General features: G+C 44.7%; 1 protein-coding gene across 1 annotated transcript in view; it reads right to left on the bottom strand.

The window, feature by feature from the left end:
• Window positions 1-2,363: 2,363 nt before the first annotated feature.
• The window catches only part of DCLRE1C (DNA cross-link repair 1C), a 51,422-nt gene continuing 29,404 nt past the window's right edge, over window positions 2,364-24,381 (bottom strand). The window contains exons 11-14 of the mRNA XM_068129888.2: window positions 20,418-20,472; window positions 5,054-5,142; window positions 4,472-4,575; window positions 2,364-4,323 (exon numbers count right to left, since the gene is read on the bottom strand). Of these exons, the coding sequence (XP_067985989.1) occupies window positions 4,016-4,323; window positions 4,472-4,575; window positions 5,054-5,142; window positions 20,418-20,472 (556 nt within the window). The 3' untranslated portion in view covers window positions 2,364-4,015. The remainder of the gene's footprint in view (window positions 4,324-4,471; window positions 4,576-5,053; window positions 5,143-20,417; window positions 20,473-24,381) is intronic.

Below are 24,381 nucleotides of genomic sequence, written 5' to 3'. Positions count from 1 at the left end.
GGTGGTGGGATGATGAAGTTGGAAAGAAGATTGACGAGAAGAGGAAGAAGTTCAAGGAGTGGTAGAAGGCGAAGGGTATGGGGGCAGAAAAGGCAGAGCTTGAAAGATATAAGGCAGCCAAGAAGGCTGCAATGAAAGAGGTAGCAAAGGCGCAGGATGCATGTAGGAAAATGTTCGGAGAACGCTTGGATTTGGAAGAGGGTCAGAGAGCGGTATTCAGGATTGCAAAGCAGATAGCGAAAGGGAGGTGTGATGCGATGGGGGTGAGTTGCTTGAAGGATGAAGTGGGACAAATCGTTGTGGACCCAGATGGAATTAAAGGAAGATGGAAGAGATATATGGAAATACTGTTGAATGCAGAGAATGAATGGGATGGCAACATAGAGGGTATCCCAGTTTTAGGACCGGCAGAGAAGATAACCGAGAAGGAAGTTGAGGAAGCGATAAAAGCAATGAAGAGTAGAAAAGTTGGAGGGCCGACGGGAGTTGTGGGAGATATGCTGAAGGCAGCAGGAAGTTGGGGTGTGAAGAGAATGACAGAGATATGCAATCTGGTGGTGAAAGAAGGCCACATTCCAGTGGATTGGGAACTGAGTACCCTCGTCCCTCTATACAAGGGGAAAGGTGACTCTGGACTGTGGCTCGTATCGAGTGATAAAGTTATTGGAGCATGGAATGAAGGTATTGGAAAGGGTGTTGGAGAGGATGATAAGGAAGAAAGTGAAGATTGACGAAATGCAGTTTGGATTTATGCCAGGAAGAGGAACGACAGACGTGCTCTTTATTGTGAGGCAGTTGCAGGAGAAGTACATGGAGAAGAGGAAGAAGTTGTTTCTTGGGTTTGTTGATCTGGAGAAAGCATTCGATAGGGTTCCACATGAAGTAGTGGCATGAGCATTGAGGAAGTTAGGAGTGGAGGAATGGTTGATCAGAGTTGTGATGGCAATGTACAAAAGAGCGCGCACAGCTGTAAGGACGAAGAACGGGAACAGTGGTGAGTTTGAGGTGAAGGTGGGAGTGCATCGGGGGTTGGTACTAAGTCCACGACTATTTGTAGCTGTGATGGAGGTGCTGGCTCGGAACGTAAAGGAGGGTTTACCGTGGGAGTTGTTGTATGCAGATGATCTGGTGTTGATTGCGGAAAGTATGGATGGACTTAAGGAGAATATGAACAAGTGGAAGGAATGTATGGAGACAAAAGGTCTGAAGGTGAATATCGGAAAAACGAAGGTGATGGCAAGTGGTAAAGCATGTGGTGAGGTGGAATGAACTGGGAAGTGTCCGTGTACTGTGTGCAGGAAGGGTGTCGGAGTGAATTCCATTGAATGTACAATGTGCGCTGAGTGGGTTCATCAAAAATGTAGTGGTTTGAGAGAGTCATTAACCAGTGTGGCAGCTACATTCAAATGTAAGGTGTGCACAGAGGGAGCTGCAGATGGAGGAAATGTTGAGTTGGATCTTGGAGACGGCGTGAAGCTGGAAGGTGTGAAAACATTTTGTTACCTCGGAGACATGCTGAATGGAGAAGGTGGATCAAACTCGACAACGGTTGCTCAAGTGAGATGTGCATGGAAGAAGTTTTCGGGAACTGAGTGGCATGCTGCCGAGGAGGGCTTGGTGAAACCGCACACGAGTGTCGTTGAAGCTGAAGGGAAAGGTGTATGCTGCATGTGTGAGAAGTGTTATGATTTATGGGAGCGAGACATGGGTAATGAACGTAGAGCACTAGAGCAGTGTGGAAGTGTAAATTTATGAAGCAAGTAATTTCTATGAGCTGCAAACCTGCTGACCCCGTGTGCAAGTTTTTTTGTGGTTTCCATGCAGAATTTGGGATTTCCTTCAGTTGGCAAGTTGTCTCCGACACTCTGACCAAGTTCGTTTGCTCGAGAAAAGTAAATTCTTCGTGGAGGCAATGGTGGACCACATATTGTCATGGCAAAATCATTTTATGACTGAGGGTAATATGATTACAAATAGGGTTTTTGGAAATAATGTAATGTTAGATCGAGTATGTCTTATTGAGTTATATAAGCAAATTGGAGAAAAGATAGTTTTCTTGGTAAATAATTATTAAATAATACAACTGATGCCACAATGTCTGACCAGCTGCCTGGAGTAATTAGCATCCACTGAATTGCTTTACAAATCCCTTTGTTTATAAAACTAGTGAATAATCGACTCAGTGCAAAGTCTAAGCTAAACATTGTATTGATAAGTGAATGCAAAATACTTGGTAATTATTTTGCAGAGTTTGGGCAAAAAGAGTTCCCGTTGGACAATGGAAGATGGATGATTTGCTTTGCACTGGCCGATGGGGGATGGGCCCACTGCACTTTCTTTCTATTTATCTAATAGATAGTTTTATGAAAGTCAGCATTCTTAGTAAAATCTTTCAAAGAACGATGGTTAAACACTGAATCAAATAAAAAAACTTATAGCTTGTTAGTGTTTGATAGGGGTTAGTCTAAAGTATAAAATCCTATAAAAATCCATGTAGGCTAGCTCTCTCTGGCTCTCTGATCCAATATCTTCTCAGTAAAGATGTTTTGTGGGATTGCAGTATTATTTTGACTTATGAGGGAAAAGATGAGTTTGCAGATTGAAAAAGGATGTGATTGTCATAGCTACTGAGTGACCTTTTGATTAAATAAGGACTTTCTTATTGTATGCCTGTTTTTATAGATTTCTAAATATTAAACCATAAAGTTAATGTCCCTGCAATGGCATTATAAAACGTTGCTGCAAAGTTATAATAACGTGAACGCAACGTTATGATTGATAGAGTCTTGGCGCCGAAGAGTCTCGACCAACACATTCTTCTCATTAAAGAATTTGAAAATGCAGATCTGCTCTCAGCGGGGAGTACTCTCATCTCAATATTTCACTCGACCAATCACATTGTATCCCCCGATCCTTGCTCCCTCCCACCCAAACTTTGCCCAACCAATCCTACTGCTCTCCTCCCCTCTCTTCGCTCCTCCCCCCTCCACTTGCTCCTCCCACTTCAACTTGTATGAAAATCAGAACTGATGTCCAAATATCAGGATTAGCACTGGAATTGTAAGATGTTGGTGTGTTGTACTTTAGGATTTTCACTAGGTTTGTAATGATGTAAATGTTGTACTTAGGATGTTTTGCTTGGTTGGTCGATTCTGTATGGTTACACTGTATGTTGACTATACTGTGCATGCTACTGTATCTCTATGATGTTTCCTTTGATGTACATCTCTACTGTACCAGGATTTCACTTGGGACCTTCTGTGAATCTTGCAATGTAATTTGTGAATTGTAATATGGTTTGATAAAGGTTATTGTTTCTTGCTGTGTATTTCTTTGTGGACAGAAAGTGTTGTCCTCCTCGGGAATTAAAATTTGTGACTCTCTTCTGACAAGTTTATGGACATTGAATTTTTGGTTCATCTATTACATACTACTGCAGGAAAATATCCCTATCAGCAGCAACGCAGGCTGGAAAGGGTGCAAATGCGAATGGTTCGGTGGATGTGTGGAGTATCGTTGAGAGAGAGGAAGACAAATGATGAATTGCGAAAGATGATGGGAATATTGCCTGTGATGGATGCTGTGAATAGAAACAGTTTGAGATGGTTTGGTCATGTGTTGAGGAAGGATGAAAGTGACTGGTTGAGAAGAGTGATGGAAATGAATGTAGAAGGAAATAGAGGACGGGGAAGACCGAGAAAGACTTGGATAAAGATGGTCGAAGAAGAAATGCGGGCAAGGGGGTGAACAAGGAGAGATGCAGAAAATAGGGCAAAATGGAGAAGATTGTCATGCGGACCGCAAGGCTAACCCCCGCTCTTGCAGGGAAAATGGCCTTAAAATGCCTGTTGTTGTTGTTGTATTCCCATCAATCTCAAGCTGTATCTTGGAAGGGACTTTCACCGTACTGTTGGACTGTTTGTCCATTATTCCCAGGGTGATGGAAGGGAGTGCTCATTCGATTTGATAAATGCAAGTCATTGCACCGGAGGCCATTACCTTGCACACTTCGGCCTTATTCACATCCATCTATCAACTTGGGGCAATGCTCCTCCAGCTTGCACAACCTTCGTTGATATTTGGATGAATTTTTAGGGACATCATCATCATGTGAAAGGGGATGTTTAGCCAGCACTGCAGTCACATTGTTGATGTGTGTAGATTCTGGAGACGTCGATGCAACTCGAGAATTTTCTTGATGGTGAAGTGCAATAGGTAAGGTTGGTGGTGGACTGCCTTCAGAATCTTTCTTCTCTGCTGCTCTGGATACGCGCTTGCGGTGGGTTGGTGGTGGTATGCCCCCAAACAGACTTTCAAAATCATCTGGAAAATATATTTTGTCAAAAATGAGGTCATTCTACTTCATCATCAGTAATAGCCAAGGACTGCATATTCAGCTTTAGATTAAAAAAAAAGATGGCAAATGTCACTTGGTGTTCTGTAGGACAACAATGTCTCGGTGAAGTGTTACCTGGTTGTGGAGAAGGAAAGTGGTCAGCTTGTTGCACTTTTCCTAAAGGCCGAAGAACAATCTCCTCCCCTCGATCTTTCGGGTGGTGACAAAAGGACGAGAGGCTGAAACAAAAAAGGGGTTCACACTGAAATTATAATATGCAGTGTTGAAGTAATAAATCCTTGTTCGCTTTCATTCATTTAGTATTTCATTCATGGGAATCAACAGATAAATCCAGCAGGAAAGCAGAACCCAATTTTCAGTGAGAAAGGAATGGTGTCGTCCGCTTTATCTCTGTCATCCCTTTATCTCCCTGTCTTGTGCCATTCTTTTCACCCACCTGTTTCACCGTTTCCTCCATCATATCTCCTCTTCCTGCTCCTGTTAATGTCTACCTCTTCCCCCTGCTCCTGTCCTCATCCTGTGCCCTCCCCATCTACTTGTCCTCTCCCCTTCCCACCCATTCTCTCTCTCTCCTCACTTCACCTTTGCTTCCCTTATCCTAATCACCTTTGATTCACATCCCAGAAACCATGGTGCTCACAAGTGCCCCTTCCTTTATCACGACACAATGGTGGAGTGTATTTGAGCTGGAAATACCGTTCTTGCACTTCCTTGACTGTACTTCCAGGCGGAACTACATTTGGATAGACGTTGACAGGGTTGAAATACGAAACAAAGTCCCGCAGCTGCAAAGAAAACCCGACACGAGAGCACAGGATGAAATGCAATGCTCAAAACAAGGAAAAGGTAAAATAAAGCAATATGAATGTTAATTTTTTTCCTCCTTCAGAATTTAAAACACCAATCTTCAATATTTCAACCTCTGACGTTTAAAATGTGTATGCACTGGTGTTTCTATCATGGGGAATTGAATGCACATTATTTGTTTTACTGCTTTAAGGCTCCTTTACACGGAGTTCAAGTAAAAACAGCACTGGTGGTGTAATGGTTGGAGAGAGTCCGCTCTGAATCTGGGACGTCGATACGGCAAACCCCATCCGAGTCGTACCAAATAAAATTAGTTCATGCTGCTTCCTTGCTCAGCAATTTAAAAGGATAGACCTTGGACAAACAGCCATAGGTTGACACCCATTGCACAGGTTTGATATGCCTCATGGCTTCCTCTTGCATTGGCGTTCCTTGTGAGCAAACTCGTACAATTATCATAATCTCGTTAATGGGGGTTGGAAAGTTTATTTTTCCACCTGGCATAGTTACCTCCTCCTGCAGTGCATGGTCCTGTGAAGAGGTTTCCTGGTTTGAGGACTAGGTGAAGGTTTTGCCAGTTTTTCCCCTTCTTCCTTTTCTTTGTAGCCCTTTACAAATTAGTGGCTCTCAGCTTGTTTAGGGCTAACTTCAATTAAAAAAACTAAACAAAATGCAGTATAACATTTATGGGTTCACATGTCATGCAAAATGAGTGGGAGGGGTCGAGGTTAAGAATTGTGGGGGGGGGGGGGGGAGGGGGGACCTTGAGCTACTGGCACCTTGAACAACACATAGAGAACATGCACTAGGATGCCAAACATCACTTTCAGAGTTTGGGTTTTCCTTCTCCACCGCTTATATTGTCAACAGTGCAGTTTGGAGTATCCTCCATGGAGTCGTGAATACTCTTGCCGAAACAAAGTCACGCTGAAATCTTCCACATGGAGTGGCCTTCACGAGCTAATGACATCACAGCAGCCATAGTATTCACCCCACTACAATTATGATATCACAACCTATACTTTTCTTTGTCCTTCTCCATGTGTGGCAATTACTGTTTATTTGCATAACAATCAATCACAGTGCACTGAATGAGCACATTGACTGTACTATGTAGCATTTCACTTTTATACATGACCTGACGTTCTTTCACATGTTATTTGCATTTTACACCCAGCTATTCCTGTTTCCATATTTTTACTCAACACTGTGTGTGTATATATATATATATATATATATATATATATATATATATATATATATATATATACATATACATGTATATACATATACATGTATATACATATACATGTATATACATGTATATACATATACATGTATATACATATACATGATATACATGTATATACATATACATACATATACATGTATATACATATACATACATATACATGTATATACATATACATGTATATACATATACATGTATATACATATACATGTATATACATATACATGTATATACATATACATACATATACATGTATATACATATACATACATATACATGTATATACATATACATGTATATACATATACATATACATACATATACATGTATATACATATACATGTATATACATATACATGTATATACATATACATGTATATACATATACATGTATATACATATACATACATATACATGTATATACATATACATGTATATACATATACATACATATACATGTATATACATATACATGTATATACATATACATGTATATACATATACATGTATATACATATACATACATGTATATACATATACATACATGTATATACATATACATACATGTATATACATATACATACATATACATGTATATACATATACATGTATATATATATATACATGTATATATATATATACATGTATATATATATATTGTTACCGATACGACTTTGATGGTATGGTGGGCCGAGCGGGATGGCCGCCGTATCCGTACAAGTTACCCGATTGTGCCCGAATGTTGACTAATCGCGCTACGCTGGCTCAATAGGAAAGAGAAGACACCCGGCTGGGTTATAATGACACAATACGACACCAGGGTTTCGATTCTCAAGTATATTCGTACGGAAAAAGGTTAGATTACAGGGGCTAGAGGTATATTACAGGAAGACAGGCACTTAGACACACTCTTATATTATCCCCGGACAGACGACAGACACACGGGACAAAATGCTGACTCACACGGGGGTTGATGAAAAGGGGAGGCAGGTCGCGATGGCTCAGGTGCACCTGGCTCAGGGACAGAATCACGTACGGTGGTGTCCAGAGATGCGTGAAGGTATCACAGCGCTTGTGGGTCGCGACTTTGGTCTCAAGCTGGGGAGGTCGCTCAGCGCTCGGGAGGGTGGCGTCTTTTCCTTCCAAGCTCGGGGCGCATCTCTTCTCACGTCCGGCGCGGGGCCGCGTATATCTCCGGCGGGGAGTGACACGCCCTCGGCTCGTTAGCGCCGCCCCAGATGGCATCGGCCCATGGCTTCTCATTGGGTGCGGGGGTTACCGGCTCCGCCCTTGACGAGGGGCCGACAGGGAGCCCCTTCGTGGTAACCCCGTGGAGCGCGTGGTCAATGGTGGCTAACCGAGCCGGAAGGAGGACGCCCACTCCCCATGCCGTCACCGCGCCGCCCCCCTCTTTTGTTGTTGTTGTTGTAGTTGGCGCTTCTTCATGGGGAAGAGATGCGGAGAGGTATGGGGAGGTCCTAAACTTCCTAACAGGTGCCATATAATCACATTCTGGTGCAACGAAGAGTCATAATTAATGGAAACAAGTCCTTAACTGACATAGATTAAGAATAACTAGCAAGATGTCCTATAATTGTCTACGTGTGGTGCGGGGGACCTGGGCACGACATTTAATGGGGGGATGAAGGGGAAGATCGGCTCTAATGGGTGTTGTTTACAGACAATGGGACTAGGGAATGGGGTAAGGGAGAGTTGGGGAGTATCGGAGAAAATAGGGGAATATTTACAAGCGGATATGGAGGCCAAATTCCATATTCGCAACAATATATATATATGTATATATATATATATATATATATTGTTACGGTCCGCGGATTAGGATGTTATTTTTACCGAGCGGTGGTATAACCGCGGCCGAACAGTTATTCCCCGACTAAAACCCGATTTACCCAAACCTTGGCCGTATCGCGCCGTAGCTGCTCAATCTGGAAAACTCTAAAGCGACCGAATGCAAAGAGGAAGAAGACGTACAGAAGAGTAACTGGGTTTATTATTATTTACACACATAAGCAAAAAGAAAGCAGTCACGTTTATTTGCAGGGACATGAGACGCAGGTGACACAGTGAAATATTTAGCTTATCTAACAGGCTTACTTACTACCCCGGACAGAACAAACAAAGACACTGACTCACGCGGGGAATCGCAGAGTGGATTGCTGGAAGGAGGTGTGTGGCTGGAGGGGGGAGGACGGCACAGAGCTGGCTGGAGCTTGATCCCGCACGGGACGTCGGGCTGGACCTCGACGGCCGCTGATGCCACCGAGCCTGTCGTGTGCGCGGAGTCACGGGTCGGAGCTGCTTGTTTCAGTAAAAGCGCATCTGCTCTGACGACCCAGCTCTTTCTTTGGACTCAGTAAAAGCGCAACTCTCTGACGACCCAGCTCTTTCCTTTGTACTCGTCTCTCCGTCCTTGTAAAAGCTCATCCCTTTCGACCCAGCTCTTGTCTCAACTCCTTGGGGAACGCCCCGCCGGCGGGTTATATAGGCCCCGCCCCTCAACCTTTGCGAACCTCCCCGATCGCTCTTCCTCCGCCCTCTCTAGCCAAACCCCTTGTTCATGGTTGGTCGAGTGGGGCTGGCTCACTCCTCCCCTCTCTGACGAGGTGGAGACACGCCTTTCTTCTCCGACCCTGCCTCGTGGTCAATGGCGGCAATTGGAGGGGATGTAATTGCCAATCGACGAAAGGGGGAATGGAGGTTTTTGGGAATGGGAATGAAGGGAATCTATCTCTTTTTCACTCGGTGCAATGGAGTATTTAAATTAATGGGAGACACAGCCTTACTCTAAAACACATAATAAGATATAAGCTACTGAACAAGGGTTTTATCGGGTCCTGCAATGTGGTGTTTATGGAATTAACTACCGAGACGCCCTTTTTATCTCTACACAACTCCGGAGGCAGGAGGGGCCATATCCAACCAATGTTCATCACCATTTCCAATACAATACAATTTTTAAAATGCCATCCTCATATCCGCTATATATATATATATATATATATATATATATATATACACACACACACATATATATATACAGTGTTGTTAAAATCATTTTGCACATTTTTGCTAAACCGCTTGTCAACCAAGAAAGGTATGCTATAAATGTCACAAACCTAAAGACGTTTTTTATTCCAATTATCAATTCCACCAAAAGAGCACCAGTAATTAAAACTATATACTGTATCTGTGATCACTCAGGGGGAGGGGGGGGGGGGGGTTGAAAAAAGAATTATATAAGATTAAGGGGCTAAAACAATCATTTATGAGGAATAGCAAAAGCACAAAACGTTTGCAGTTTTTTGGTTTTGTTTTGTTTTTTCTTCATTCTTGTTCCGAAGCCATTCCAGGGTTGTTTTGGATGTATGCTTGAGGTCATTTTCCTGGTGGAACATAAATCTTCGCCACAGTCTAAGGTCTTTTGCACGCTGAAGCAGGTTCTCCTGAAGGATTTGCCTGTATTTGGCTCCATTCATTGTTCCCTCTATCCCTACAAGTCTACCAGTCTCTGGTGCTGGAAAGCATCCCCATAGCATGATGCTGCCACCATCATGCTTCATGGTAGGGATGATGTTAGATTGGTGATGAGCTGTACTCGGTTTCCACTATAAGCAGCGTTTTGCAATCAGGCAAAAGAGTTCAATTTTCGTCTCATCGGACCACATAATATTTTGCCTCATGCTCAGTCTTTCATGTGCCTTTTTGCAAACTCCAGGTGTGCTGCATGTCATGTGCCTTTTTCTCAGGGGTGGCTTCTGTCCGGCCACTCTCCCATAAAGCATAATTTGTGAAGTGTAGCACAGATCGTTGTCCTTCTGGCAGGTTTTCACCTCTCAGCCACGGAATCTGTAGTTCTGTCAGAGTGGTCATTGGGTTCTTGGTCACCTCCCTGACCAAGGTCCTTCTTGCCCGTTTCTGTATAATCTATCTTCTTCTTTGGTGTATCATCAGATGGCCAGCTCAGTGTCGTGCAGCCATGCCCTCATCTCTGGTCCTACGTCGAAGAGGCCGGCTTCTGAAGGTGGTCTGTATAGGGGCAGGTGGTAATTATGTGTTCAGCAGTCTGCTCAGGCTCGCCGCACTCGCACGCGGCGCTGTCTGCCAGACCCCACATCTTCAGCGATGATTTGAAGCGGCCGACCCCCGTACGTAGACGGTTCAGCAAGGTCCATTGCAGGCGTGGTAGGTCTTCTCCTACGACGCCACCTCCTGGGTCCCAGATGTAGCGGTGGATGCGGGTGGGCCCGGCTGTTTCCCACACCTGCTTCCAAGATGCCGCCAGCCGTGCGCTTCTAGACAGGTCCTCAGGGATAGAACTGAGTATCTCTTGTGCCGCCTTGTTGTAGGGATGGCGGGACTTGAGTCTGCTTGGAGGCACCACTATCGTTGTGGTGTTGTGCAGGATGTGCCAGTCATGTTTCTGGGCATTCCTTGCCAGGGTGAGGGTAGCAGCCTCCCGTCGGAGGCCGGCCGGGGCGATTCCCGCTAGGACTGGCAGGTGGAATGCCGGGGTGGGCTTCAAGCAACCAGCTACAATGCGGAGGGCATTGCTAATGGCAACATCAACCTTTCTCACGTGTGGGGTTATGCTCCAGGCTGGGGCCCAGTATTCGGCTGCAGAGAAGACCAGGGCTTGTGTGGATATTCGTAGGGTCTTGGCGGAGGCTCCCCAGGTCGTACCAGCGAGACGTCGGATAAGCGAGACCCTTGATGTCACCTTGGCCTTAACTTCTTCTCGGTGTTGCTTGAAGGACAGTATCCGATCTAGGCGTACACCGAGGTACTTTGGGGCTTGCTGGAACTCCAGGCGTTTGTTGTCAACGAACACGTCCAGTTCCCTTTTTGCTTCTCTGTTGTTAAGATGGTATGCCGCTGACACTGTCTTACCAATGCTGAGCTGCAAACGTCACCTCCGGAGGTAGGCTACCAAGGTGCCCATGTCTTGGTTGATACCGTTTTCCATCGCCTTCCATGTTGGTCGTCGCAGCATGATGGGCAGGTCGTCCGCGTAACCGTACTTTCTGGATGTTGTATCCGGCAGGTCGTAGATGTAGATGTTAAACAGCATCGGCGAGAGAACAGAACCCTGCAAGACACAATTCCTCAGTCTTCTGAGCCTGCTGTGCTGGCCGTCGCTGGTCTGAAGGACGAAGCTGTGGTTTGACAGCATCTCCATGATGAAGTTCACCATATGCCGGTCCGGGATTGTCCTCAGCAACTTCAAGTGGAGTCCACGGTGCCAAACGGTGTCGTATGCAGCTGTCAGGTCCAGGAACACTACGCCAGCTTTCTCATTGTCCTGGAAGCTGTCTTCGATATCTTGTGTGAATAATGTTACCTGGTCCACTGTTGACCTGCCACGACGGAAACCGGCTTGTTCCCGCGGGAGCTGTGGGTCCACCATTTGGTCGATGCGGCTGTGGATCATCCTCTCCCGAATCTTAAATGGGACGCAGAGCAACGAGATCGGTCTGTAGGACTTGGGATCTTCCGCAGGTTTGTTGGGCTTCGGCAGGGCTATGACGGAAGCACGGCGCCAGGTCTTCGGGTCTGTGATTATATAAATCTATATAATCACATGAAAAAAAAAAAAATCTGTCTGTGGACCTTTAAAGTATTACATCATCACACATGCAGTTTTGCGCAACAATAAAAATGTTCCAAATTTCGCGCATCTTTAATCGAATCGAAAGCTATAATTCAACCAAGGTCGAGGACGTTTAATTCTGATATTTGAAACACTGCAACCCATGCCGACAAAAAAAGATGTTTTGGAACGCAGGCCCCATTTCCCATCTTTTTTCCATCAATTTTTTCCATTTTCCATCAATCATCATGTGACTGTTGAAAAAAATTATCCAGGGGTAGGTGCTCCAATGTTGAAAGTTTTGTGTCAACCATTCAAGCGGTTGCAGATAAAGCAGATAAATATAAAAGCGAATAAAGGTGAAAAGTTGGGTAGAGGATGGTTGTGGACTCCCATTACTCGTTTGCAAGATGTAGAGAGGGGTGGATATAGAGTATCAGATCAATTTGCATGCATGATAGAGAAAACCTACAATGAATACAAATGTAATGAAATTTGCAGCAGGTTGTCATCTGAATTTGAAGTGACTTGGGTCTCTGGTTACTGGAGTTATTTGAATTTGAAGGGTCAGACAAGGTTGCATGTTGTCTCCATTGCTGTTTAGTGGTGTTGGACTAAGTTGTGGAATTTTCTTTTTTAATTGGCCAACGAAAACTATTCCTGTAACATGTATATTCTCAAATGTCTTCCGTTACCCCTTTCTCACAATCATACTAAAATACGCAATTTGGCGGCTGTCTGTCTGTCTCACGATTTTTGACCGCGATACATTCAATCGTTACTTATCCGATCTCAACCAAACTTGACAGGAGGACGACTAAGGGTCACACAATGAAGGTTGTAGCGCATTTTCCCCCCTCCCCAAGGAGGTTTTCCCCACCATTGCCACGAATGGGGTTGCATGTTGAGGTGTATATCCATGTTAAGTTAGCTTTATTGTGCCGTTTTTTCCAAGGCCGCTTCTAATAACAAAACGAATGATAATTAATGTTGTTGAATGAAATGAATGAATGATCGTTTTAAGGCCATTTTCCCCGCTAGAGCGGGGGTTAGCCTTGCGAGCCCCATGACAATCATGGTTCCCTGTTTGAGGCAATGTTTTTTATGGCCGGATGCCCTTCCTGACGCCAACCCTTAGTCGCCTCTTACAATGCGCAGGGATACGGTGTACCTATTCTAACCGGAGTACACACCGGGATCATTCATCCCAGCAAGCTGGTACTCAATGTTGTTTGTTTGTAATGTTTGAAATAAACAACTCAATGTTTGTAATGTTGTTACAAAACAATATTAATACTAATAATGTCCCACCTCCCCAAGGGGTTTTTCCTCCTTGAACAAACGTCGTGTCAACGTTTATAAATAGCTTATCATGGCGTTTTTGTGGGAGCAACAGCCCAATGGCCTCTACCAGAAGTAAAAATATTATAAACCACAAACATGTATGATTAGTTTTTTAAACAGCTGCAAATGCTCTTTGTAACACTAAACAAAAAATGTGGAGGAATCCGGACATCACTCAATGCTTATCACGTCGCCGAACGCACCTGATTGTAGATCTATTGTCGTCTATATACCCCACAAGGATTAATAACACAATCCTTCCTGCCACTTCCATGGAGTTCTTCCAAGGCGTTGTTTGTGGTGTTTTCCCAAAGCCACTTCTCATAACAAAAGTAATAAGACTTATGATAATGGAATATTAATTATGTCATTTCCATGACCTCATCTAACATATTATAATGCCATGCATGCTCTAATCTAACATGTTATAATGTCATGCACAGTCTGATTCTTCCAATGATCTAATCTAACATGTTCTGATATCATGCATTTTCTGATCCTTTCAATGACCTGATCTAACATGTCAATGTCATGCATTTTCTGATCCTTTCAATGACCTGATTTAACATGTCAATGTCATGCATGTTCTGATCCTTTCAATGCACAGTTCTATAAATAAACAAGAGTGCGCAGTTCCTATACCGCTAACATTAAGATCGTGTGTGCACATGAGGGCACGTCCGCCATTATCAAAGAAGGCAAAAATTGTTCGGATAACCCGGATGTACATGCATTGGTGTACGAGTTTGAATGTAAACAATACGTAAAACTGTCACTCGTGAACGAAACCGTACCTAGCTTTATCTTAGCCAAATTATGGAAATAAATAAGAAAAAAGTATTTCCTACAAATGCATTTGATAAAAGAGTGTATTTTCTTACCTTAAATTGACAATTTAGGGCTGCATGCCAATGTTCAGCTTTGAACAGAAGTCATTTGTATCGGCGATATACACAGTTATTGTCCCCTGTCGCACCGCGGAGCGAAAGGGGGACTATGGTTTTCCCCTCCGTCCGTCCGTCCGTCCGTGCGTGCGTGCGTATGCGAAGGACCGAATTCTAATTTGGTGTGTGGGTGCAACCCACGTCAAAATCCAAGATGGCCGCCACCAGGTATGTCTGACGCCATGTATGTCTGAACCTTGTGAGCGGAATATCTTGAAAAATAAGCGAAGTACCAACGTCTAATCTGGTGTGTGGGTGTATCTCAGCATAAGGAAGAACGCTATTGAAAACTGGGTCGCCACGTCAAAATCCAAGATCACAACAACAACAACATGCATTTTAAGGCCATTTTCCCTGCTAGAGCGGGGGTTAGCCTTGCGGTCCCCATGACCATCTTCTCCATTTTGCCCTATTTTCTGCATCTCTCCTTGTTAACCCCCTTGCCCGCATTTCTTCTTCCACCATCTTTAGCCAAGTCTTTCTCGGTCTTCCCCGTCCTCTACTTCCTTCTACATTCATTTCCATCACTCTTCTCAACCAGTCACTTTCATCCTTCCTCAACACATGACCAAACCATCTCAACCTGTTCCTCTTCACAGCATCAATCACAGGCTCTATTCCCATCATCTTTTGCAATTCATCATTTGTCTTCCTCTCTCAACGATACTCCGCACATCCACCGAACCATTCGCATTTCCACCCTTTCCAGCCTTCGTTGCTGCTCTACATTCATGACCCATGTCTCGCTCCCATAAATCATAACACTTCTCACACATGCAGCATACACCTTTCCCTTCAGCTTCAACGACACTCCCCTCCTCATCAGCACGCCACTCAGTTCCCGAAACTCCTTTCATGCACATCTCACTCGAGCAACCGTTGCCGAGTCTGATCCACCTTCTCCATTCAGCATGTCTCCGAGGTAGCAAAATGTTTTTCACACCTTCCAGCTTCACGCCGTCTCCAAGATCCAACTCAACATTTCCCCCATCTGCAGCTCCCTCTGTGCACATCTTACATTTGAATGTAGCTGCCACACTGGTTAATGACCCTCTCAGACCGCTACATTTTTGATGAACCCACTCAGCGCACATTGTACATTGAATGGAGTTCACTCCGACACCCTTCCTGCACACAGCACATGGCCACTTCCGAGTTCTTTCCACCTCACCACATGCTTTACCACTTGCCATCACCTTCCTCTTTCCTATATTCACCTTCAGACCTTTTGTCTCCATACATTCCTTCCACTTGTTCATCTTTTCCTTCAGTCCATCCATACTTTCCGCAATCAACACCAGATCATCGGCATACAACAACTCCCACGGTAAACCCTCCTTTACGTTCTGAGCCAGCACCTCCATCACAGCTACAAATAGTAGTGGACTTAGTACCGACCCCTGATGCACTCCCACCTTCACCTCAAACTCACCACTGTTCCCGTCCTTCGTCCTTACAGCTGTGCGCACTCTTTTGTACATTGCCATCACGACTCTGATCAACCATTCCTCCACTTCTAACTTCCTCAATGCCCATGTCAATACTTCGCGTGGAACCCTATCGAATGCTTTCTCCAGATCAACAAACCCAAGAAACAACTTCTTCCTCTTCTCCATGTACTTCTCCTGCAACTGCCTCACAATAAAGAGCGCGTCTGTCGTTCCTCTTCCTGGCATAAATCCAAACTGCATTTTGTCGATCTTCACCTTCTTCCTTATCCTCCTCTCCAACACCCTTTCCAATACCTTCATTCCATGCTCCAATAACTTTATCGCTCGGTACGAGCCACACTCCAGAGGGTCACCTTTCCCCTTGTATAGAGGGACGAGGGTACTCAGCTCCCAATCCACTGGAATGCGGCCTTCTTTCACCACCAGATTACAGATCTCTGTCATTCTCTTCACACCCCAACTTCCTGCTGCCTTCAACATATCTCCCACAACTCCCGTCGGCCCTCCCGCTTTTCTACTCTTCATTGCTTTTATCGCTTCCTCAACTTCCTTCTGTTATCTTCTCTGCCGGTCCTAAAACTGGGTTACTCTCTATGTTGCCATCCCATTCATTCTCTGTATTCAACAGCATTTCCATATATCTTTTCCATCTTCCTTTAATTCCATCTGGGTCCACGATTTGTCCCACTTCATCCTTCAAGCAACTCACCCCCATCACATCACACCTCTTTCGCTATCTGTTTTGCAATCCTGAATACCGCTCTCTGACCCTCTTCCGAATCCAAGCGTTCTCCGAACATTTTCGTACATGCCTCCTGTGCCTTTGCTACCTCTTTCTTTGCAGCCTTCTTGGCTGCCTTATAACTTTCATGCTCTGCTTTTTCTGCTCCCGTACCCTTCGCCTTCTGCCACTCCTTGAACTTCTTCCTCTTCTCGTCAATCCTCTTTCCAACTTCATCATCCCACCACCATGTTTCCGAGTGTCTCGGTGGTCCTTTTGTCCATCCACATACCTCACCAACGGCTCCCAACAGACTATCTTTCATTGACATCCAACCACGTTCAAGCTCAACCACATCATCCTCTACCCTACTCAGCCTCTCTTTTAATGCCTCCCTTACTGTCACCTCTTTCAACCTCCACACCTTCATTCTCGGTTGGTACTTCACCCGCCGAGCTCTCCTCGCACCTTTCACCCTTATGTCGCAGACAACCAAGTGGTGCTGTGAAACACCTTTGTGTTGAAACACAAAAACACAAAATGGTGGGCATGGTCTGATCTTTTCAATGACATGATCCAACATAAGAAGTAATAGTGTCACACAGGGTCACGCAACATGAGGTGCCCCCTATCTCGCCTACGCACCATCAGGTAGTCAACGGTTGTCGTTGACCCACCTGACGTGTATGTAACAAGCTTATTATCCCCTTTCTGGAACTGAGTATTACAAATCAACAAATCAGCTCCATCAGCAAACTCCAAAATCCTTTCACCTTCTCCATTTCTCACACCATATCCGTAACCCCCATGAACTCCGTCAAAACCATCCATACTCCTTCCCACATGTCCATTTAGGTCTCCTCCTACCACAACAACGTCCTCATCTTTCACGTTTTCCATCAGCTTCTCTATCGCACACCAGAACTTGTCCTTCTCTTCATCGCTCCGACCAACCTGCGGAGCATATCCCGAGATGACGTTCACCAAGAGCTTTCCAATCATCATTTTCACCATCATCAACCTATCACTCACTCTAGTCACACTCACCACACTGTCTCCAAACTCCTCAGAAAACAGGACACTAACACCAATCACGCCCTCTGGGCACACTTGCCACACAAACTTGTATTTATGTCCTTGCCTTCCCTTCACCATTCTCACACCACTTCCCTTCCATCTCGTCTCTTGCACACAACATATGTCCACTCTTCTTCTGACCAATACTTCCACCACTTCTCCTGATCTCCCTGTCATTGTCCCTACATTCCATGTCCCAAACCTCAGAAACCGATCTCCACTTTGGGCTGTACCCTGCCCATATGTAGTTGTAATTGTCATGGTTCTCTTTTTGAGGCAATGTTTTTATAGCCGGATGCCCTTCCTGATGCCAACCCTCTTTGTCGCCTCTTACGACACGCAGGGATACGGTGTACCTATTCTAACCAGGGTACACACCGGAAAATCCAAGATCACAACAGTGATATAATTTATTGTCCGAAAAACAAAATAGTTTTTGTCAGTTGGTGTCTCCTTGATGGCTTATTTTCATTGGCATGCTGTAACATGCAATATTCTTGCAGCTTTAGTACATCACATGCGGTAAAACATCAACAAAACTGTACCGTTGTGGTGTTTTGAATGTCGCCGCCGGCTGATGTAAACAGCGCTGATTTGCCCTCTTTGGTAATGGCGGCTCACTTCGAAACGGCACAGGGTCACGTGATAAGTGCGCACTCTTGTTTATTTATAGAACTCTGTGTTTCAATGACTTGAGCTACCCTGTCATAATGTCATGCATTTTCTGATCCTTTCAATGACTTGATCGAACATGGTTTATGTCATACACGTTTTGATGCTTTCAATGACCTGATCGAACATGTCATAATGTCATGCATGTTCTGATCCTTTCAATGACCTGATCTAACATTTACCATGTAAAATACAGTCTTTGTGAGTTTTTACAGATATCTCCCTCTTCATGAAGGTAGGTTCAATGGACTAACGTTTTAACACAAATGTGTATTCACTACTGTCCATTCTTTTGAAGATAAAACAAATTTGAAAAACATTTTCCATGAAAGACTAATTGTGTCTCCTCTATTGGAATTGTAGGAGGTGGTTTGCAAACCGAGCCTCATGGGCGATGTACAAAAGCGGCTTGATGTGCAATGGGTACAGAGCAAAACAAGTGTTCATTTACATCCCTAGGATGTCTAATAAAGAAAGAAAATATAAGCACACCTGACACTAGGCCGAGGCTTCAGACTTTGGCATGCTCACGCGGCTGCGCCGTTGAATAAACTGTTCAAGCCCGTCATTGAAGACGACCTGACGTAACAGAGCCCCGACACCCTCACGGAAGTAAATTTTGTTTTCGGGAATTTAAAATGGTGGGCATGGTCTGATCTTTTCAATGACATGATCCAACATAAGAAGTAATAGTGTCACATCCCCGGGGTTAACACCCCAAGAGGACGAATGACTGAAACGAGCTTTAACTCCAAGGTGTATTTCGAACTTGGTGGGATTATCTTTTCGCGTGCACGGGGAAGGGTTAAAGTCTTACCTGAGCGGATGGCCGACACTGGGTTAATCCGAACCCACAAACAAACAGAACAAGACAAGAAATTAAAATTCAACAACTAATGATTGAATGAAAATAATGCAAGCACAATAAAAATGTTGAGGTAAAAACTAATGGTAATAGGCTAAGGTGAGGGACCCTCCAGGTGAGGGACGCCGACTCAATTAGACACAGGGAGAAATAAAAGAAAAGAAAATGATTTGGTAATCGGCCGGCAATCAGCTCTGCAGTTCAACCAAGGGCTTGTAAACGTTTGTCGCCTCCAAACCACCGTGTGGGAAGCACACAAAATGGCACGGAGTTGCGCTCCTCAACGTCGCAAAGTGAGGTACCTCCCGCGATGCATACTGCCCCGAACCTCTCCCCTTCAGTCTCTCTCCACAGGCGCACACGTGCCAAAAATGCACCACCGCCCGCAACCAAGTCAGAACAAAGAGAAAATTAGACTGCCTCCTACAAACGCCAGCACAAAGAGATAGACCAAGATGGCGAGACGCCGTCTTTTTCCTCCAGCTCTCGAATGTTTGACCGCTGACGTCACACTCTGTCCAGTCACCGAGCGCTATTCCATCATCCATCGCACCTCCACCAACCACGAAGGCCGGGGTGTGGCCTCTTCATTACGAGTCGTAGGGGGGGAGTCTCATCTCTGTTTGGGAACATTCCGATGATGTCATTCCCTTGCCGGTCGGTAAATGCTGTTTCTGTCGGACCTGGCAGCGTGGTGAGCAAATGAGCCCATTACATCGCTGTCGTGGTTTTACTGAGCCCTCAATTTCCTGGCTGGCCGATTGTAATAAAACCGAAGGGAAGACCACAGGAGGCAAATTACACACTGGGGAATTAATCTTTAAGCCCTATAATTAATTAGCACAAAGCCACGCCCCTTATGGCGACATGCAAACACTCTTACCCGGACAGAGGGCCTACTTACGTACATCGACATGGCTTCTTTGTGGCATACGTAGCATTGTAATCTACACATTCTGAACTTTAAGGTATTTCATACCTACCCCCCACTAACGTAACAATTGTAATAATAATTGACTTATAATAAGGATAATATCATAACTCCCCCCCCCTACTGCTCCCGTAGCAAACGGGTGAACTAGTCCCGCTCAAGACCTTATTTTTCAAGATTTAGTGCTCTCCCACCCAATTCTACCTTTCCATCAAAATACAGTAGTTCTACAACAGATGTTTCAAATAAGGACCCAAAAACCCAAATACAATCACATCAATGCACACAACAAGCAATCTCCCTTGAAGATGCACGTAAAAATCATTTTCTTCTCAAAGTATAAATACAAATAAACTTTAAGCTTACATAATGATCACATGATGCTCACCTCGCTGTATGACGAATGAAAAGAATAGCACGCACGATAAAAATCATCCTCAATCCTGTAACAAAGAAGCATCCATTTAATGAAGCAAACACATTTAATAAACAAATCCTTACCTGTCAAGGATCTATTAATTACGCATGCAAAATAGTGAAGTCATACCTTCTCTCCCACCTCTTCTACCCTCATATCAGACCCCTATCTTGAACAAATCAAAGGCACAGAGGGCTCTGCCACATCAGTGGCGCATCACACCCCTTGCAGAATCTGCCCTGCCCCTGTTAAAATGCCTCTCAATGCAAAGGATAACAATCAATTCCATACAACAACACAACAACATGCATTTTAAAGGCCATTTTCCCCGCTAGAGCGGGGGTTAGCCTTGCGGTCCCCATGACAATCTTCTCCATTTTGCCCTATTTTCTGCATCTCTGCTTGTTAACCCCCTTGCCCGCATTTCTTCTTCCACAATCTTTCGCCAAGTCTTTCTCGGTCTTCCCCGTCCTCGACTTCCTTCTACATTCATTTCCATCACTCTTCTCAACCAGTCACTTTCATCCTTCCTCAACACGTGACCAAACCATCTCAACCTGTTCATCTTCACAGCATCAATCCCAGGCTCTATTCCCATCATCTTTCGCAATTCATCATTTGTCTTCCTCTCTCTCAAAGATGCTCCACACAACATCCACCGAACCATTCGCATATCCACCCTTTCCAGCCTTCGTTGCTGCTCTACGTTCATTACCCATGTCTCGCTCCCATAAATCATAACACTTCTCACACATGCAGCATACACCTTTCCCTTCAGCTTCACCGACACTCCCCTCATCATCAGCACGCCACTCAGTTCCTGAAACTTCTTCCATGCATATCTCACTCCAGCAACCGTTGCCGAGTCTGATCCACCTTCTCCATTCAGCATGTCTCCGAGGTAGCAAAATGTTTTCACACCTTCCAGCTTCACGCCGTCTCCAAGATCCAACTCAACATTTCCTCCATCTGCAGCTCCCTCTGTGCACACCTTACATTTGAATGTAGCTGCCACACTGGTTAATGACCCTCTCAGACCACTACATTTTTGATGAACCCACTCAGCGCACATTGTACATTGAATGGAGTTCACTCCGACACCCTTCCTACACACAGCACAGGGCCACTTCCCAGTTCTTTCCACCTCACCACATGCTTTACCACTTGCCATCACCTTTGTCTTTCCGATATTCACCTTCAGACCTTTTGTCTCCATACATTCCTTCCACTTGTTCATCTTTTCCTTCAGTCCATCCATACTTTCCGCAATCAACACCAGATCATCTGCATACAACAACTCCCACGGTAAACCCTCCTTTACGTTCTGAGCCAGCACCTCCATCACAGCTACAAATAGTAGTGAACTTAGTACCGACCCCTGATGCACTCCTACCTTCACCTCAAACTCACCACTGTTCCCGTCCTTCGTCCTTACAGCTATGAGCGCTCTTTTGTACATTGCCATCACTACTCTGATCAACCATTCCTCCACTCCTAACTTCCTCAATGCCCATGTCAATACTTTGTGTGCGTGGAACCCTATCGAATGCTTTCTCCAGATCAACAAACCCAAGAAACAACTTCTTCCTCTTCTCCATGTACTTCTCCTGCAACTGCCTCACAATGAAAAGCACGTCTGTCGTTCCTCTTCCTGGCATAAATCCAAACTGCATTTCGTCGATCTTCACTTTCTTCCTTATCCTTCTCTCCAACACCCTTTCCAATACCTTCATTCCATGCTCCCATAACTTTATCGCTCGGTACGAGCCACACTCTAGAGGGTCACCTTTCCCCTTGTGTAGAGGGACGAGGGTACTCAGTTCCCAATCCACTGGAATGCAGCCTTCTTTCACCACCAGATTACAGATCTCTGTCATTCTCGTCACACCCCAACTTCCTGCTGCATTCAACATATCTCCCACAACTCCTGTCGGCCCTCCCGCTTTTCTACTCTTCATTGCTTTTATCGCTATAACCCTGGTGTTGGGCTAGCGGCTAGGGTGCCAGCTTAGGATCTTAGGATCCTAGGATCCTGGGTTCGTAATCCCGGTCGATCGCTGAATTTACGCCAGGGGGGTTGACTCAGCCTGTCATCCTTCCGAGGTCGGCTAATTGAGTACCAGTTCACTGGTAATTCCCTGGTTGTCGTAAAAGGCGACAAAAAGGGTTGGCGGCAGGAAGGGCATCCGGCCGTAAAACATTGCTTCAAAAAGGGGACCGAAAAACAACAACAACCACGGTTCCCGAAAAAGGCCAACCCCCGCTTTACGGGGAAAAATGGCCTCTAAAGGTTTTTTTTTTTTTGTTTTTTTATTGCTTTTATCGCTTTGTTAGCATGGTGTTGGGCTAGCGGCTAGGGTGCCAGCTTAGGATCCTCGGATCCTGGGTTCGAATCCCGGTCGATCGCTGAATTAACGCCAGGGGGGTTGACTCAGCCTGTCATCCTTCCAAGGTCGGCTAATTGAGTACCAGTTCACTGGTAATTCCCTGTTTGTCGTAAAAGGTGACAAAAAGGGTTGGCGGCAGGAAGGGCATCGGCCGTAAAACATTGCTTCAAAAAGGGGACCAACAAAAACAACAACCACGGTGCCCGAAAAAGGCCAACCCCCGCTTTGCGGGGGAAAATGGCCTCTAAAGGTGGGGTTTTTTTTTTTATTGCTTTTATCGCTTCCTCAACTTCCTTCTCAGTTATCTTCTCTGCCGGTCCTAAAACTGGGTTACTCTCTATGTTGCCATCCCATTCATTCTCGGTATTCAACAGCATTTCCATATATCTTTTCCATCTTCCTTTAATTCCATCTGGGTCCAATCAATTTAATAACAATCAATTCCATCTCACGTGCAAAAGTCATCTTCAGTATTTCACAGGATTCAAGATGACTTCGTTAAAAAAAAGAAGTATTCACCATTCTCTTTGGAAGCGCCATTAATGCTATATGTAAAACATTCAACATGAAGCCATGTCCACCCCTTACTTGCCGATCCACGGAACTTTGAATACATTATCCAGTCTAGGGTATCCCGCTCTGTGGAGTTCTCTGCGGACCATTTTTGATTAAACTGGCTGATCGTGCTCCAAGTTGAAATGTGCAGTCAATTGATCAGTTGCTCACCTGCTTTGCATTGCACTTCAAATTAACGCACAGATATCACGATCCTAGAGTACGTGCTTCTGCCCACTGTTGCCCTTTGCTGATGATGTCTTCCCCTTGGAGTTCCATTTCAACATCACCTTCGACATTGTTTCTCATGAAACATCAGCAAGTTGAGCTGTCTTTGTCACTAAAGCTCCTTCCAAACGTGCCTCAACGATCAACCCTCTGTCAAAGTCACTGAGGCCTCCTCTTGCAGCCATAATTATAGGCAACCAGGCCTATGCAGCATTTTTATACATGACTCTAAGCATGCTGGGATGTTATTTGCTTCATTAACACACGGGCCACACCTGTGCGGAAGCCTTTGCTTTCAATATACTTGTCTCTGGTTTATCCAGTTTCCATTTTTTGTCCGCTTGTTGTATAATCGGCTGGTTCATTTTTTTCTTTTCCTGTTAATCATGGCCTCTAAGGCCGAAAAATGGCCTCTAAAGGTGGATCTGATCCTGTTAATCATCACTGCCCATCCACCCGTTAAAATATAATAAATAAAATGGTGATACGTCCGTCTCTGAGTTGCAGCTGTCTGGTTCAAGGTCGGGCTGATGCACATGGTGAAAACAGGTGAATTTTTGTTTCAAGATAGGAGTCTGCATATGTTATTACAAATCTTACTTTCTAGCCCACCATGCAAATGCAATACATAGTCCCCCATCAAAAAGGTAAACGACGACACTTATTTAAAATCACATTTAAAGTCTGCCCATAACTCTGTGCCTTTCATACGATAATGTGTGACAAATTATTATTATTATTTTTAATCCAGCTCATCATGTGCC

Source organism: Myxine glutinosa, chromosome 11 (assembly GCF_964187855.1).
Source record: "Myxine glutinosa chromosome 11, kmMyxGlut1.1, whole genome shotgun sequence".
NCBI lineage: Eukaryota > Metazoa > Chordata > Myxini > Myxiniformes > Myxinidae > Myxine > Myxine glutinosa.
This window is presented reverse-complemented; position numbering and strand designations above follow the sequence as displayed.